Genomic DNA, 18,040 nt, shown 5'->3' with positions numbered 1-18,040 from the left:
TTTCATCACAAGGAACTTAACTAGTTGAGCTACGTTCATTCCAGATTTTCACTAAACTACAGTCTCCACCGTTCTAACAAAAATCAACTTCTGCATAAAATCAAGTACAATTTAGCTCTTTTTTATTTATCGTAATCTAAAAGTAAATTACACCCACGATACAACAACTTAGCGGGTAGGTGCAATATAGTGCAAAAACTCGAGAATTGAACGCTCGAGTGCAACAATTTGATAAGTGGTTGCGTTTTAGTATAAGAATAGCTAGGCATATGCTAGGTAAGTTTTTCTCACGATGTTAATATGTCATTACATAGCAATCCTATGGATATTACCTTATAATATTGAATTTAATCTTTTAAAAATTATACTGCACATCCAATTACCTTTAAGAATTTTTGTTTTCTTTATATCCAAATCCACGCTAGTATATTGTCAACATAAGTACTTAAAAATTATATGTATAAAAAAATGCTCTCAATAATTAAATTGCCACATAACTTCTTAACTTATTTTATTAAAATCGTACATATCTTGCAAGTTGTTGCATTTATGCGATCACTTATAAAGTTCTTGTACTAAATTGCACCTACATTCCAAGTTGTTATACTAGAACGCTCATTTCTCAAGTTCTTACACTAAATTACACCCACCTGCCAAGCTGATGCACTGTGGGTGTAATTTACTCGTAATCTAATCATTAAAATGTTACAGATGGTCAAAATTAGAACAATAATGGTCAATACAAGCAAATACATAGAGGCATAGGGCATATAGGGTTTGTTTGGTTTACAGCCAAACTGAACCATTCTAATAGGGTTTTTTTTTTTTTTGATAGAAACCATTCTAGTAGTTGGCACTTGGCAATACCAAAAAATAAAAAGTGGCACCCATTGGTTTGAAGCCAAAATATTTGGCAACTCATTTATAACTATAGAAATTTGAGCTGGGCCAATCTTGCCATGCAACTTTGGTAACAAAGCAAATGGCAACTTTTCCAAAAATCTGGCAAAGCCAAATCTTCCCATTTACAAAAAGGCCCTAACTTGAAACATTCAGCATATAACAGAAGCAGCATCCTATTTGCAACATTCAAGTTGGTAACCCCAGCATTCAGCTGTCAATCCTTCTAATTTCAGAGTATCAGATTGCACTTTTTTTCAACAGTAAGACTACTATAACCCCCACAACAAAGTACACATGCAGGAATTCCCAAGTCAATCTTAATCTGGCATTGCCATGGTCTGTCTATAAGGGTACTTTTCATGCTTTTGGATGGTCCACTTCATCCCATCGCCATATGCTGCCATCCTCGCTGCAGGCAAGGATTGTGCTGAACAAGAGAGAAAAAATGTCACACATGTCGGGGCATTGAAGACCAAACAAGGACACAAGCAGAAAACGATGCATGCACTTAATGCACAGGATCTTCACCAAAATGAATTGTGGGCAAGTAAAAGCTGGAATATGCACTTTATGAGGATTGGATATTAGAATTTAGTGAAGCACCTTCCATCAAATGACACGGCAGTCTGCCTTATCGCAGATTTGCATTGCGGATTAGTCAGCCTGTAAAAATAATGTGTTGGCATGCAGAAATACAAGATTTAGTGGCGTCCAAAACCAAGTGCATATAAAGGATGGGAAACAACTGAAGTTCTTGGAACTTACCGAGCAGTTAAAACAGGAGGACTGGACTGTACTTCCCAGACATAGACTTTTCCTTCACGGTTGCCTGTTTAAATAAGCACATGGTTATCTTTGAGTATTCAGTGTAGTATTTGTTTAAAAATAATAATCTAAACCCAATGAGTTTAAACATGTGAATTAGTTTCTTTTTTGTCACAACATTAAGGGTGCTGGGCAACATTCCACAATTCTTTTTATTGAATGTAATCTTTTGAGTTGTGAGTACTGAGTATGACCGTTTCCCACAAACAAAACATTTTCAATATTGTCACAAATTTTCCAAAGTAACGACACAATTTGGGAGATATTACCTATTGCCAATTGATTGAAGTGAAAATCGCATGAGAATTTGATAAACCAGATATCACATTCTGGCACAGGATACTTCTGAAGAATATCAATGCTACCCTACATTTGAAAAAAAAAAGTAATTTTACTTGAGAGGGAGACGTATGGAAAGGGATAGTGAAAACTAAAGTAACATAACAGAAAACTGTTGAGATGATTAGATCAGAAGACAAGTAAAATGAATTAAGGTCTGTAGTTCTAGAGAAGTTGAATTATAACACCTCCCCCGGACTTTGTTCTTTTGTTTTTGGCTCCCACAGCACAATTTCATTGTCAACACTCTGCAAATTGAAGTTAGCATTGATGAGAATCCTACTGAAGTTTTGCATCAGTAGTATGGATGCATTATGAGCACTGTATCTCTACCAATCCATAAATCCATTTAAAGAAGATGAAGTTTGACCTTTGACAGAATGAAGTCACCAAGCCATCTAGTACAATCAACATAGTTAGAATGTACTACAGCAACCAAGACCTGGAAGCAGAGAAAGATTGGTATGATGCCACATGGATGAAATAACAAAATCTTGCAAAATAATAGTTCAAAGATGATCAAAAGATATTTAGCATACCGGAAATTGCACATATTTTGTTGGAAATTTTGACGGAAGGTCAGTCCATGTAAAGGATTGCTCAACATATGGCCAGAATTCTATGATAATATTAACTAACAGTGTCAATGATAAGCATAAAGTGAATGCAAATAAAAAAGCTATGTTGAGATGGCTTGCTAACCCTTCATTGACCATATTTTAACAGTGTTATCCATGCCACAACTTGCTATGCGGTAGATATCAGATGGGTGGAAGTCCTGCAGCAAAGCATAGTTGATCAACATTTCTCCTAATGTAATCGGACTACAAATAAAATGACTGTCATTGTGGAACCTAATTTTTATTTTATTACTGATGGAATCAACTAAAACATGTTCAGCTCAATGAAAAAGATGATATCAGAAGCTGGAAGTGTGGTTTGTAGTGAGTATTATTCTAAATAACATCATAATGGGAAATAGAATCAACTTACAACACTCAATACTTCATTCCGGTGACCTCCTGCTCCAGCAAAAATCAAAATGCAGATCCCTGTGTGAACATTCCACAGCCTAACAGATTCATCCTATGCAATGCCATGTGAAACAGAATCAGAAATAATTAAACATAGAAAGATCCAGCTCCAGAAAAGGCTATCTTCAAACCTTGCTTGCAGAAATGATGAGCGAAGGCTTTAATGCTTGAGTTCTTATCTCGTTTATTGAATCGCCATGGCCAACAAAAGTCTGAACAAATATACAGAAATAAGACATTCACCCTAAATCCCTCACACCAGTATATGACAGTAAATAATTGATATGCCCAATTTTCTGACTGTCCCACTGGAAAAGATCCACTAGGTTCTACATCTTCCACCATTCTTCTCTCCTATATAAGACTACAAAGCAAACCTTGTGGACAAAAGCCAATTCAGCAGATTAATCTCATTCATAGCCAAATGAAAGGCCATAAAATACACGCACAAGAGTCAATGAGCACAAAATAGATCTGAACTATAGTAATTTTATGCCTAAGAGTAAATTATTGATGTGCCCTATTTTGTGGTGTTCTAAATATGTGTCATAGTATTATCAAAACTTTCCACGTATAATGCATAATCAACAAATAGTGTCATATCAGCCACGTAGCAAGCAGGAGTGTACCCAAAAATTACACTTTTGTAGACCCAAAAAGAAAAACAATTCTATAGCAATGCAACTCTTAATCAACGCAAATATCAAGTGACCTTCTTAAATGGATAAGATAGACAGATCAACATTTACCAAAGAAGCAACTATTATCTGAAGCATAGCTTCAATCATGGGTATGTTAGACAACAAAAGAGCATAGATTCTCAAAAATGAATTTTCATTGAAGTTTGCCAAGAACTATAGAAGCATATGAGAATATGGCACTATCGAACCTTGAGTAACTTCTCAGTGGCACAGTTGATGACCCGAATGATCCCATTGCTTCCTGCAGCCACTAACAGCGGTGTGCCATCAAGATCACAAGCCCAACTCAGTGTGTAGAACGATTCATCCTTCTAAGAAAAGAATGCAGACCTCAAGAGTTAGAAGTGTCACACAATGTCACAATCAAAGTTTTTTTTTTAAAAAAAAAGTAACTGCACACACTGGAGATTGTTGCAGAGCTTACATCCTCATCAATATATGCTTGCAGGATAGCAAAATTACCATCCTTGAGGCAGCTGTAGGTTGTCACCTGCAAGATCAATAAAACACAATTGGTCACACGAGCCCACTAAAGACAACCATCTTTCATCATATTAGCCATTAAAAGAGTTTGTCTAGTATATGATTGATCCCAGAAAAACCACAATTTTCATCAAATCTGCCGAAATGTATGCCAAATCGCAGATTGTTCGATGCAAAAGGAAAATGGTAGAAACCTCAAATTCCAAGGAAATTTTACCAGCTTTTGATTTCCATCAAATGTCGAACCAAAATCTGCGTAATCTCCCCCAAATCCACAATCTTCTAAAACAAAACCCTAGTTTCTCTCTCTCTCTTATCATTTACTACACTTATCATATACTATCATTCATTCACAAGAACAACTCCAAACGGCAAAGACCACCCTAAAAACAAGATGGGATGCTTAGCGCGGTTTCCACCAAATTTCGAACCAAAATCCGTTGTTCCCCCAAAATCCACAGCCTGCTAAATCAAAACCCTATTTCCTCTCTCTATATATATATCATTATTCATCACTAATAAGAACAACTCTAAACGGGGAAAAGAAAAGAAAAACAAAACAAGAAGGGGATGCTTACGCGGTTGCCGCCGACAGTGGCGAAGACCTCGTAGTAGCGGACGTCGAGGAAGTTGAATCCGATGGCGTAGAGCGGCCGCTTCCCCTCGGTGAGCTTGTTGCACGCCTTGTACTCCCTCTTCCTGCTTGGCGCCAGCAACCCCACCGCCGCCTCGCACCCCAACCCCTGCCCCGGCCCCAGCTTCGCCATGCGCCTTTCCTCTCCCCCCCCCCCCCTCCCGACGACGGCCTGACCTGCCCTTGCTTCCGTCGGCGGCGGTGGCGGATTCCGGCGGCGGCGTCGTTCAGATTTTGGGCGGTTTGTGAGGGGGGGTTAGTAGGGCGAGCAAAAGTTCAGAGTTTGGAACCAAATTTGGAAGTTCATAACGGCTGCAGATTTTCATGGATCAGATTTGTGAGAATTTGGGACCGGTTCACACAGTCTTTTTAGCAAATCTGCATTTATTTCTCGATTTGATTTCGAGTTATCTTTGTTAGTCAGATTTGCTTGAGTTACATGATCTCATGAGTATGTGGTTTAGAGTTGAATGTATATTTTGTCCGGAAAATGGTTTGGAGTTGGGGACTTTGGGGTGCCATCATCTCCGAATTCTTGTTTTTTATGGTTTATTATGTGTTTACATCTTATCTAAGCCAGTGAAATTTATGGTCAGTTGTCGATCAATGGCTTAACGTTGTGGTTACTTATCGATATTAAGGTTTGTAGATAGAGCGATCAATTATATAGACTAGCAAAATGCCCGTGCATTGCAACGGATGAAAACAATATAATTTTAATAATTAATCTGTCACATGGTAAATCATCCATTTCAATCATTGACACTTAATAAATAATACGTGAAAATATTTAGAAATATATCAACATCATTGTTTATTAATAATATTTTTCCTTTAATAATTTTACCTTGCATTTTATTATGTTCTCACTTATATATAAATTTATATTTTTCTTTAATTTTATGTATGAATCGTACTTAAAATTTATAAAAATATTGAATTCATATTGTTTCTAACATTCTATTGTTATTAGATTGTACTTGGCATATATTATTTTGTTTTTTTATTCTAAACTATAGTTTATTTGAATTTATTAATTACCTAATTTAAATATCTATATTATTAGTCTAAATTATTTTTAAACTTAAAAATATTAAAATATTATAGCTATATCACAATGTTTTAGAGACGGGAAGACAAAGTACGTTCAATGGTTTCAATTTATAACCTGATAAAGAAAGAATGTTAAATTAGATTCATGCCAAGTGGCACAAATGTCTTAGAAAATTTATAACCTGATAAAGAAAAAAAGTTAAATTAGATTAATGCCAAGTGTCACAGTATGTCCTTTAGAAAATTTTGTGGAATAAAAATTACTTATAAGAATATACCTTGATAAAAAGATATTTTGTGTGACTATGGGTAGTTTGTGGTCTAGATTCTTCTTAAGAAATTTATGTGAGTTTGGATGAGTACAAATTATGTGAGCTTACATTTTTCGTTCTAAGGGTGTTTGGATGAGATTCAGTAACCAAATTACATCTGCTAAAAACGGAAATCAAAATTAACAACCTGAAAGTAGGTGGAGCTGGGCAGAGGGAGATCTAACCCTGTTTCGGTTGAACCCCCAAACTTTTTGAGGGATAACGCAGAATAACTGATGAGGTGTGGGTAGGGAGGGATGCTCACCGGCGAGCGACGATGCGGTGGAAGAAGGAGGACGCCGGGCGCCACCTCTGCTCGCAGGATGGGGATCGGCGCAAGCGGCGGGCGAGGAGACGAAATTCGAGGCCGAGGCCGAGACCGAGACCGGATGGGATGGATTAGGATGCTCACCGGTGAGCGAATGCGGCGGGAGCAGGAGGACGCCGGCGCCACCTCTGCTAGCAGGATGGAGATCGGCGCCAGCGGCAGGCGAGGAGACGGGAGTCGAGGTCGGCGGGCGAGGAGACGGGACGGATTGGGGGAGGCGGAGGTCGTGCAGCGCTCTGCTGCCGCGGTGTCGCCTGCCTATGGGTCATATGCACAGGCCCATGAGGCTGGAGTTTTTTCATCTCCCAAAAAAGTTCATTTAAGGTCTCTTTATCTTGTCGTTGAATTTTAAACGGCCCTGAACCCCTAATCTTGCAAAACGGATCACTTTTAATCCCAAGGTAGTATTGCTTTTCGGTTTTGTTGACGTGGTGGCTGAGTCAGTGTAGGGCCCACGTGGACCCTACAAGCCAACCAGCAATCTTCTTCCACTTCACTCCCCTCTATTCCCATCTCAACCCAAACCTCCAGGGCAATCGCCGATGGGTGGGGAGAAGGGTGTCGGTCGGCGGGGAAAAGCTCGACGGCGGAGGCCGCCAGCTGACGTGGCTCCCAATGACCAGGAGCGCTCACGTCATGGACTTGCGCACGTGCGGGGTGTGATGCGGGTCCCAACTACAACTGCAATGTCGTCTTCACCGGCACGCGTGAGGGCTGGGGCTTCCGCCTCGTCACACTAGCCAAGCTCTTATCCCCCAAGCTCATAGTCGCCCCCATCGAGCTGCTCAAAAGCCGACGTGTTTAGGTGTCCCCGAGCTTCGCCTCTCCTCCGCAGGGGCGAACGCGCGGCTCCGCCGCATCGTCTTCGATGTCAACTCCATCTACTCCACGTTGCGGTCGCATCGTCCTCGATGCATGCGCCCTTTTCCCCAACGCTCGCCACCGCCAAGCTTCTTGTTCGCTGCTAGCCTTCTCCCCACCCATCGCCAGGCGCCGTCGTCGGGCTTCTATCTACCGCCGCCGCCCAACAACCACCACCCTTCTCCCTGCTGGTCACCGGCCACCACACACCTCTCCCGTGATTCAGCGTCTGGCGTCCTCTTCGCTTGCATGCACGGGCACTCATGCAGTCAGTGGTGCTCGCGAGTATGCTCAGGCGTCGCAACGTACTCCATCTCCTAACTCTTGGAGATCCTCCCGCCAATCCCGACGGTGTGGCTGACATGCGACCATGATGCGGACGCGGCGCAGATGCGCGGCGAGCTGCCACGCAACGATGTGGTGGTGTAACCCGAGGGGACGACGTGTCGGGAGCCCTTCCTACTTCGCTTCTTCGCGCTCTTTGCCATGTAGGTCCATGACGCAGCCGTCAGTCGCCACTCTTCTCCCCACCTGTTGCCGACTGCCCTGGAGGTTTGGGTTGAGACGAGAATAAAGGGGAGATAGGTGGGAGAAGATTATCGGTTGGCATGTGGGACCCACATGGGTCCCACGCTGACTCAGCCACCACGTCACCAAAACCGAGGAGCAATACTGCCTTGCGACCTAACGTGACCCGGTATTGCAAGATTAGGGATTTGTTATATCTGGTATTTTAGTTTAGGGACAATTAAGAAACTCGACGACAAGATAAGGGACCTCAAGTGAACCTTTTCCTTTCATCTCTCTCATTTCTCTTTTTTTTTAAAAAAAATAGCAAAGATGCTCGTGCATTGTGATAGGAAATCCAAATTATATATGTTATTTTTTTTTCATGGACGTTGGCGAAGAGTTAGATGATGGATATTTGGGGGCTTTCTTATGAACCTGGGTGGGTCTCAGGCATGTCGTGGATGGAACATATGATAGAGATGTGGGTTTCACGTAGAGATAATCAATAGTTGAAGGTGTAATTATTTATTAGTGTGGTATAAAGATTTTATTTTTTGCTGCAAGGGCACTTATCACTATAAAAAATGATTTTCGCCTTTGGCTAAAACCTGTTCTTGCAGGCTGCTAGGTCTAAATAATTTTTTTTTTGCTATAACGACACTTATCACTATAAAAAATAATTTTTTAGTATCTTTCCATGTGGGCAGCACAAACCACATGCGAAAATAGGGTTTTCGTGCATGGGCACATATGGATGATATGGTAGCTATTTTTTAAGAAAATGAACTACTCCCTCCGTATTTTAATAATGTATGACGTCGTTGACTTTTTAACCAACGTTTGACCATTCATTTTATTCAAAAATTTTGTGCAAATATGAAAATATTTATGTTATGCTTAAAGAATATTTGATGATGAATCAAGTCACAATAAAATAAATGATAATTACATAAATTTTTTGAATAAGACGAATGGTCAAACGATAGATAAAAAGTCAACGGCGTCATACATTAAAATATGGAGGTAGTATTATATATGCAACTGGTGAATCCGTGAAAAAAAAAATAGGTAAAATATGCCACAGGACACACAAAAAAGCATGTAATCGACTGAGAGACACCGTTAAAATGTGGCACGGCTGATAGACACTACAAAAAACGTGTAATTGGCTATAGAACACCGGTCGCATTATTTTCTTATTTCTGGTTCAAAAGAGGTGAGATATTTTTCTAAATGCCCAGATTGTCCCTTCTCTTTCCTTCTTTAAACACCAGTGGGTCCCACATGTCATAGACAGTGTATGTTTAATCTAATTTTTAATAGGTATTTAACCACCTGGGCCCACGCATCATGGACTAATTTGTACCTAATTAGTAGGGTGATTACTATTTGCTAATCATAAGTGGGGCCCTGTTAACAGCGAAATTTGGTAAGCCCAAAATCATCATCGGCTTAGAGTCATTATCAGCTACATCATTTCGGAATCGGCCGATGGAAGTTATCAAGTCACCAATAGTCGGATTCCTGCTATATTCGGTTAAGGAAATCAATCTACTAAAGGAAGCTTATCTATAAACGACCGAGTTTAAAGAGGATGCGGCTTGGCAATTTATCTATTAATTAGGAATAGTTTGTTAGTTTCCTTTTATCTTAAGGAAAGTGTGTTTAGTGTCCGATAAGGACTTTATGTTTTCCTTTTATCTTTTAGAAAGTTTGTTTCTTGTTCGACAAGGACTCTATAGACCCAAGGGTATAAATTGTGTACCAGGGGTCCCTGTAATTTTTATCTATCGATTAATACAACTACTCTCGGCGCATCGCCACCCTCTTTACCGAGGTTTTTACTTATCTTTCGGTGGAATTTGGGCACCTAACACGGGGCTGCATCGGTTCAGTTCGATCTCCGGCGAAGGGGTAAGTCCTACGTTCCGTCGGGCCCTGGTGAATCTGTCATCTACGTCGGCGTCGTTCAAGGCTGCATCAGTACATTCGACCTTTTGGATTGCTCTGGTTTGGATGATATATTTGGCTACCTATTTATCATATGTCTCTGTTAATCTAATCTTAGCATATCAATTTAGTTCTATCGGCTGCTTCTCGCTTTAGGGTTTCTGCCGGTATCGGCTAAATCGTGTTGCTAGATTAGATTAGCTTAGGCATCTACTACCCTGAAAATCAGTCAAGGGCTTGATTGTCTAGATATTGTGTTTCTTTTCATACTTAGTGTTGCATCAGTTAAGTTTGATCTACTAAGTCGTGCTTAGAACCATAATCCCTAGCCTACTTGTTGACTGCCAATAAGGGTTTCATCGGGGTTTCAGCCAATGAATTATCTAGACGTTGCATCGGCTTATAAGAATTGTATATATAAGTTGGATTTAGCCGATGACAACGAAGATTTCACTGTTTAATCTAATCTTGTGGTTTTTATGACATCGGACCTCCAGCCGATGTATGTTTTAACCTTCGGATCAGTGCTAATTCTACCATGTTATTATTAGCCGATTGGTTTCTATTGGATTATATTATTGTTAGTTTATTACATCATCATCAGCCGATTGCCTTTATATCATCATCTACATTGGACATATAGCCGATTGCTTAAACCCTATCGCTATCGGCTGGTATCGGAATCGGCTGGAATTGCTCCATCGGCTGTTTAGCCGATCGGCTGTTTGATCTACTGTTTACAAATCTTGTCGGTTGCAGGATCAAACTGACTGACACGCCCGCATCTTACCAACCTTTGGACCTACACAGGAGCTAAGCAGATTTCCCAGGCCGGTGTGTTCGATTTTTTCGTCAACAGGCCCACGTTGCTCTCCTATCCTTCTTCTTCCTCACACACGCGGTGGAGCGGAGGAACGGCGCGCGGGCAGCGCAACGGCCCGAGTGGGACGGTCGGTGTCGACGGGTTCCTCAGCGGCGGTGGCTTCAGCCTGATGCTGCGGAAGCACGGCCTCACCTCCGACCTCGTCGTCGTGCCACCATGGTGAACGCCGAGGGGAGGCTCCTCGATAGGGCCGCCATGGGGGAGGACCTCTTCTGGGCCATCCGAGGCGGCGGCGGCGGGAACTTCTCCGCGTCGTAGTGCAGAACCAGAACGCGCAGTTCGAGTCCCTATACCTCGGTAGTCGGCACACGCCATGGCCTCGTCGCCGCCATGGCCGACACCTTCCCGGAGCTCGGCGTGGCGGCGAGCGACTGCATCGAGATGATGTAGATCCAGTCCGTGCTCTACTTCGCGTTCTACGGCACGGGGAAGCCATTGGGGATGCTCCTGGACATGGGCACCAGCAAGCCGGACAAGTACTTGAAGGCCAAGTCCGACTCCGTACGTCCAAGAACATGCCTAGCCAAGTCTGGGAGACCACCTGGAGCTGGCTCCTCAAGGACGGTGCTGGGCTGCTCATCCTCGACCCCTACGGTGGCGAGATGGTCCGCGTCGTGCCGGCGGTGACGCCGTTCCCGCACCGGCAGGCACTCTACAACATCCAGTACTATGGGTTCTGGTCGAAGAGCGGGGCGGCAGCTGCGGAGAAGCACATGGGCTGGATCAGAGGGCTCTACGGTAAGATGGAGCCGTACGTGTCCAAAACCCCAGGGGCGGCGCAGCAGCCATCGCCGCCATCACAGGATCTCTCGCCGTCTGCCGCTCCTGGCGCGGGGGAATATGGTTCCAGAGGCAATCTTGTCATTTTGAAAATTTTCTCACCTCTTTTGACCCGGAAATAATAAAATAATGTGACCGGTGTCCTACGGCCAATTACACATTTTTTTGTAGTGTCCATCAGCCGTGTCACGTTTTCACGGTGTCTCTCAGCTAATTACACGTTTTTTGCGTGTCCTGTAGCAAATTTTGCCAAATAATTAATAGCTAAAACTGGTTGAGTGAAAAAAATAATATGAAACGAAGGGAGTAAAGTATATTCTATGAACTGTTGGCGGTCACAATATTTCTATACACTTGAAGACAGATTCGTGAGACCCACCAGCAAAAAATCTCTATCAGCTCAAAAGACAACTGACCGCCATGAGTCTTGTTTTTGTGATAGGGGAGGCACATGTCACTGCTTGAGGCTACATGCAGCGGGTGCGTGATGTTGTCGTGCTCGGATTGGAAACTGAATTTTTATATGTGATTGTTTCCGTTTCACGTGGGCGGAAGAGTCGGACGCTTGCGGGGGACATGGAAACGGACCAACAATTCACATGTCGGATGAAAAATTGTGTGAGACACACTTTTCTACGATGCACGGCAAAAACACTATGAATGTTTTAAGTAGATAAAGATATACAACTATATACGTCGTATTTTGCAAGCAAATTTGGTAGGATTGATATATAGATACATTATAACCTACCTCTCAGCATTTTTCATATTTTTTTTTACCACCGTATACATATATTTCAAAGCAGTAAGCATGATTTAAACATCGTGGTTTTAAATTCCAAACAATAGTCATGAAAATTTTTAAAAATATTTTAGGAGCTTTGATAATGGTGTTATGTCTGGCCCTGCAAAATATCAGCTTTAGAATATGACTCGTATAAAAAGAGACGAAGAAGATAAATGCTCGAGCAAACCAATTTTAGTAGTTCAAGGATACAATGAGGCAAAACATAGGTTAGTGGGTTAAGGGTGTGCTTTTTACTCCATCTTCCTTACTTATACTCACTTCTTTTTATACGCACGCTTTTTCGATCTGTGTATTTTATGTAAAAAAATATAAAGAAAAGTTGCTTTAAAAATCATATTAATTTGTTATATGACCTAGTCTCAACGATTTATTATGGCGTGCCCCCACCTAAATCTCTGAACAAATCAATTTGCTGCTAGGAAACTCAGAACGTTTATTTGTTCAGAGATCATAGTAGCACCTTGCAAGTTTCAGACATTAAACACATTTTTTGTTTCAGTTTTGAGTTTAGATAAATATCTGTTAAACTTATATATATGGTGTTTAGCTGAAATCATTTGTGATCCAAGGTGAGAGTTATATTTGCCAGCAATACCAAAATATACATGATCCTAACTAATATATATGTACTGCATATACAAAATTAGGTGCAATAGATGCTACTTACAAATTAGGATCTTGTATTGATCAGTTCAACAATCAAACTTCTATTTATCACTAATCAAAAGTAGGATTGTACCACACTGATCTGAAAAAATATCCGTCGCATGAACATAAGGAGGTCAATAGTGCAGATGATGCGTCAATAGTGTAGATGATGCCATCTAAGATTAGTGAGTCCTTAAGTTTTGTTCAGAAATGAGGAAGGAATCAATAAGGGAGTACTGCACTGAACAGAAACAAGATGAATTTCATGAACATAAACAGGAATATAATATTGACCAAATGTAAACCTCACTCTAATAACACAAACGGTTCCATTCATACAAAAGTTTTTATACTCACTGTTTGTATTCCGATTTAATATTGCAAGCTATCATTATGTCAGTCAATAACAAGCATCCAAACTCATGTGCTAGAAGGCTGGCAATACATAAGCATTTTTCTGGAAAATCTGAGTATATAATAAGCAATGTCAGAATTTTTTTCAGACGGTAAATTTCAGAAACATGCCCCCCTAAGGCCCTAAAAAAACCAGAAACACGGTTATCCAAGTATATGAAATTCATATACAATATATGCCAAAATCGAAAAACATAATCCAATTGTAGAAGTTATATCATGCAGATAGTGCAATTCAGTTTATATTTCATTTATAATGGCTATGATCAAAGGATAATTCATCAGCTGAATGAAATACATAACTGAATAAAATTGTCACAAGAGAAAGGTTTTCAATACTCATCTAAATGAATGAAACCAAATCAGCGAGAGAGATTTAAAAAGAAAATACCTATGACATCCTAAATGCAGCAACCAAATTCAGTTTGAATGTTTTCATCAGTAACTTCACAACTCGGGTACTACCATAGTGAGATGGTTTTGATTTTTCACAAAAAAAAGGATTCTGAAAAAAAAGGCGGGTTCATGAGATATTTGACCATATTTATTCAATAGTTGCCATCAATTCACATATATACAGTCTAAATGTCTGATCTTAAGAAAATAATATTGGTTTTGAATTAGTCCGTGAATTAGTTTTGATATCTTTAGACAACCTTGATGACCTGGACCACTTTCAGAAATATATAAATGTATGAATGATCCAAATATATGTTGTAGCTAAAGGGCAGTGGCGGCCACCAGATCATGTAATGGCATGTTTACATGTAACACATAAAAATTTAAGATGTTCAATCCCAATTCAGTAATTGCTGTATGTGCAGCACAACAGTGCAATTAATCTTAGAAAAAAAAATGTTACCCTAAAAGCCATGAACACATCTATTACCCATGAACATATGCTCCATGTACTACATGATTTCTTGCAGTGTATGTGTACGGGCATTTCATCCAACAACATGAGGGTGTCCGGAGATAGAGCTCAAATACAATCAGAAATTATGAAGGTCGTGATGCACGATCAAACATAAGCCAAAACAATGACATGACCTGTAATCAGGAGAAAAGGAACACATAAACATGAAGATTTCCTTTCCCATCTGAGGGTAGAGGCCGGTGATGATGAAGATGGCTGCGGCGGCGCCGTTAGTCAGCACGGGCTGCGCCTCTATCGAGCCAAGGATCCCTCACACCAACCCCGCGTTATTCCTGCTCTCGGGCGGCACGAAGCCGACGGCTAGATCTCGATGAAACGAATCAGCGATGGCGCTAGGGCGAGGCAGGGTGGCGCGGCACGACGGTCGGCGGGGGCTCGGTCACCACGACGACGAACCCGAGGTGGGGGATCGGTGGCAATCGTGACGATGACGGCTGTTAGGGAATTCGGCGGTGGTGGTTGAAAGAGAGGGGTGGAATCAGCGGGCGTGGAGGAAGATCGCGAGCAATGTGGAACGTGGAGCAGACTGTCGGTGTTTGACGCGTAAGCAGATACAGGGGTGGGAGGTGGAGACGACTTTGCGTTGGATTTCGCAGATGCGATCTAGACCGCTGCGTGAGGAACGAGAGAATGAGTGATGAGTAAAATCATTTGTTGAACTATAGGGTAGATGTGGCTGATAGGATGAAGACGAATCGAGATGATAACAATAAAAGGCCATGCATTATGTAGATAAAACTTAGATATGAAAATGAAGGGATATGTTGAAGAGAGTTTAAAAGGATAAAGTCATAAAGTTAGGTCTATAAACAACAATGGCATGTAATAAACTAATTAATATATCAAGATTATGATGGACTAGTGGTGGATTACTGGTGAATAATTTATGGAGGTATAGAGCTTGTCGTAGATTAGCCTGTCATTGGCTTCGGACTATTAATTACTAGTTAGTCATTAACTAATTGTTAAGAGAGGATAGCGCTCATCCCTAATTAGTGTCTTGAAATATTTATCATATTATAGGGTTTGCAGGAGCACTGTATAAACCTAATTAGTATCCGATTGGAATTGAGTTTGATTGACGTTGTTTTCGCTGAATCTGGTTGGATGGAAGGCAAATATTTATTTTTACACTGAAAAAAGGCATATTAAATACTCTATCCAACAATTATGTGAATTTGGTCATTTCAGTAGTACTCCCTCCATCCCCAAATAAGCTAGCATTGTACTAGAACGTGACACATCCTAGTACAATGAATCTGGATATACTATATGTCCAAATTTACTGTATTAGAATATATCACATTCTAATATGAGGTTGGTTTATTTTAGAACGGAGGGAGTACTTCTAGGCAAAAAACCATCAGGAAGGGACAATCTCCGATTTCTGCAGCTAGCAGCCCAAAACCCGGCTGGTAGCCCGTCAAGAATCGTATTGCGCGAACATTCGCACCAAATGCCCGTGCGAATCTGGCATTCACATTCTAACACAAGAACAAACATTCTCATTCACCTCCACCTCCACCTTCACCTCTATATTCACATCCATTGATGGATCCCACGTACTCTCTCTGTCCCATATCCCTGGCTAGATTTATTGTACTATCACATCTTATTCTATATGTTGTTTTTTTTATGTGATGGGGGGAGTAGGTCCTGAGTATTCCCAAGAATACCCATTTTTCATGAAAAAATAAATTATATATAGATATATTGTTATTTATGTATGCTTTTTTTTTGTCTCCTGTTCTTGAGTTTGTTCTCAAGATTGGGCCATTTTGTTATTTTATAGTGTGCTCAAATTCTCGAGATTTTTATAATATATTATTCCTATATGATTTATGTCACTATTGTAATTTAATATGTATTATCCTCCTCAACATTTGTGTTTTGTATAAAACATTTTTTTAAAGTGTGAATATCCGGCCATGAATTCCTACGTCCGTCACTGTTCACATCTATATCAAATTAACTCGACCAAATATTCCCATTCACACTATTGCGGCGCTCATTATGAATGGTTGACGAACTTGGCCAATTAATATATTGTGGCAAAATAATGATAAAGAGATATTCGATTCACTTAAGTGTACAACATACTCAGTACACATCTTTATTCATTCCAAACAAACTGCAGCTAGTGCATATTCGTGAAATTAAACATAAACAGAAATACAGTTTTGGGGGAGATCTCACATAAAGTGCTACGCGATGTATGTACGCATGCTTACCGTACTATATGCGTAGCATATGTATGCTAGATTTATTCAGTGCATGGTAACTTTAGTGTACTTGTTCATATCAATAGTGGCACGGCCGTTGGCTTCGAGTGGGAAATAGAAGGGGTAGATTTCGTAGCGTGCCCAACAGCTGCTATAGTCGATTTGGCACCCCTGCGCAGCGCCACAAGCCTTGTCAAACTTGGACACTGTCGAAGATAGGCACTGAGCACACGCAGGCGGTGCAAGGTCTCGTGTGCACTGGGCCAGCGCGTAGACGCTCACGAACGGCGTGTACTGCTCCTTCGCCCTGCCGAGACCGTTGCCACCCACCGAGACGGCCTGTGTTGTTGCTTTTCCCATCGCCTTCCCCACCACCTTCTGGAACGCCTTTGGGTTGTCCATGTCCGGCCATCTCCTCAAGGTCACGCTTGCGTCCTCCCTCGTGTCCACATCCCCAATGAAGTTGTAGCTGCTGTAGTACCGCATGAAGCAGTACTCGTACCTACATGCCACAAGCACACATAAACGAAAGAAATATATTAAACAACCGGCCTGAAATCTACTAGAATTACACGGTGTCACTCATGTGTGTAGATGACATGTAGAATTAGAATCCATAGATACCAAATTCTGGAGTCTGATGTGTAGTTGCAGTTGGAGACCATCTGCTTGGCGGCTTGGGCGAGGCAGGCGTCGCAGTCGCCGCCGGAGACGTCGCCGCGGCACTGCGCGAGGCCGTAGAAGACCTCGGAGCCCCTGCCGGCCTTGGAGGTGGCGAATCCGCCGCCGGTGCGCGCCTTGGCGACGAGGTCGGAGACGACGAAGTTGACGGCGCGCCGCCTGGTGACGGCCTCGCTGCTGTTGAGATCGCCGTAGTTCATCCACGTCTCCGAGCAGAAGCTGCCGATCGGATCATACGTCGTCGCCGCCATGCCCAGTGGGAGCAAGGCAACCAATGAGACGACGGCGACCAGTACCAGCTGGCTTAATGCCGCCATGGATGGCGCCAATTATGTACTCTCACACTCTCACTTCACCTAGATTCAATTCTTGCTAGCTACTGGAGTAGTAGAGATCGATCGATGTCGATCAGCAGATGTAGGTGGCTATAGCTGGGTTGTGTGTTCGATCGGGAGCAATGGCTGGAGCTTATAAAGGCGAGGATTGGAAGGGAAGGAGAGAGAGATCGATGTGCTTGCAGTATATTGCAGGGGAACATAGTAGACAGGACATAGTATCACAACCCTTGTTCTTGCTTGCAGATTTGTTTTGACTGTTCTAATGGTTTGCATGCAGTGATGATCAGATCGAGTCAGACTGTGGGCAAAGCTATTGCATTTGCACCTATGAATGAATGATACTCTTGTGGATATCACGGACTAGCTAGCTGGCTAGTGGCTAACTACCTGCTTTCTA

General features: G+C 41.7%; 2 protein-coding genes and 1 pseudogene across 4 annotated transcripts; 1 reads left to right on the top strand and 2 right to left on the bottom strand.

Annotated features, from left to right (window-relative positions):
• Positions 1-944: 944 nt before the first annotated feature.
• LOC127782463 (polycomb group protein FIE1) lies at positions 945-6,863 on the bottom strand. Of its 3 annotated transcripts, none has more exons than XM_052309655.1 (14): positions 6,549-6,697; positions 4,864-5,231; positions 4,227-4,292; positions 3,991-4,113; positions 3,233-3,313; positions 3,061-3,153; positions 2,770-2,845; positions 2,607-2,686; positions 2,438-2,509; positions 2,256-2,315; positions 1,998-2,094; positions 1,669-1,732; positions 1,507-1,566; positions 945-1,330 (listed from the first exon to the last, which is right to left on the bottom strand). In XM_052309655.1, exons 2-14 carry the CDS (start codon positions 5,050-5,052, stop codon positions 1,261-1,263), a joined length of 1,131 nt encoding a protein of 376 aa, XP_052165615.1. In that variant the 5' UTR covers positions 5,053-5,231; positions 6,549-6,697; the 3' UTR covers positions 945-1,260. The 3 variants fall into 3 exon arrangements, with proteins under 3 accessions (XP_052165615.1, XP_052165616.1, XP_052165617.1); XM_052309656.1 differs by lacking the exon at positions 6,549-6,697 and adding an exon at positions 6,432-6,533; XM_052309657.1 differs by lacking the exon at positions 4,864-5,231 and having other exon boundaries at positions 6,549-6,863.
• A 4,147-nt stretch (positions 6,864-11,010) lies between these two features.
• LOC127782005 (berberine bridge enzyme-like Cyn d 4) lies at positions 11,011-11,852 on the top strand (annotated as a pseudogene).
• A 4,739-nt stretch (positions 11,853-16,591) lies between these two features.
• On the bottom strand, positions 16,592-17,873 carry LOC127782915 (cysteine-rich repeat secretory protein 55-like). Its single transcript, XM_052310195.1, has 2 exons — positions 17,249-17,873; positions 16,592-17,126 (listed from the first exon to the last, which is right to left on the bottom strand). The coding sequence occupies exons 1-2, from the start codon at positions 17,620-17,622 to the stop codon at positions 16,670-16,672; spliced, it is 831 nt and encodes a 276-aa protein (XP_052166155.1). The 5' UTR covers positions 17,623-17,873; the 3' UTR covers positions 16,592-16,669.
• Positions 17,874-18,040: the final 167 nt, after the last annotated feature.

Source organism: Oryza glaberrima, chromosome 8 (assembly GCF_000147395.1).
Source record: "Oryza glaberrima chromosome 8, OglaRS2, whole genome shotgun sequence".
NCBI lineage: Eukaryota > Viridiplantae > Streptophyta > Magnoliopsida > Poales > Poaceae > Oryza > Oryza glaberrima.
Note: the sequence above shows the minus strand (reverse complement) of the source record. Positions and strands in the feature narration are given on the sequence as shown.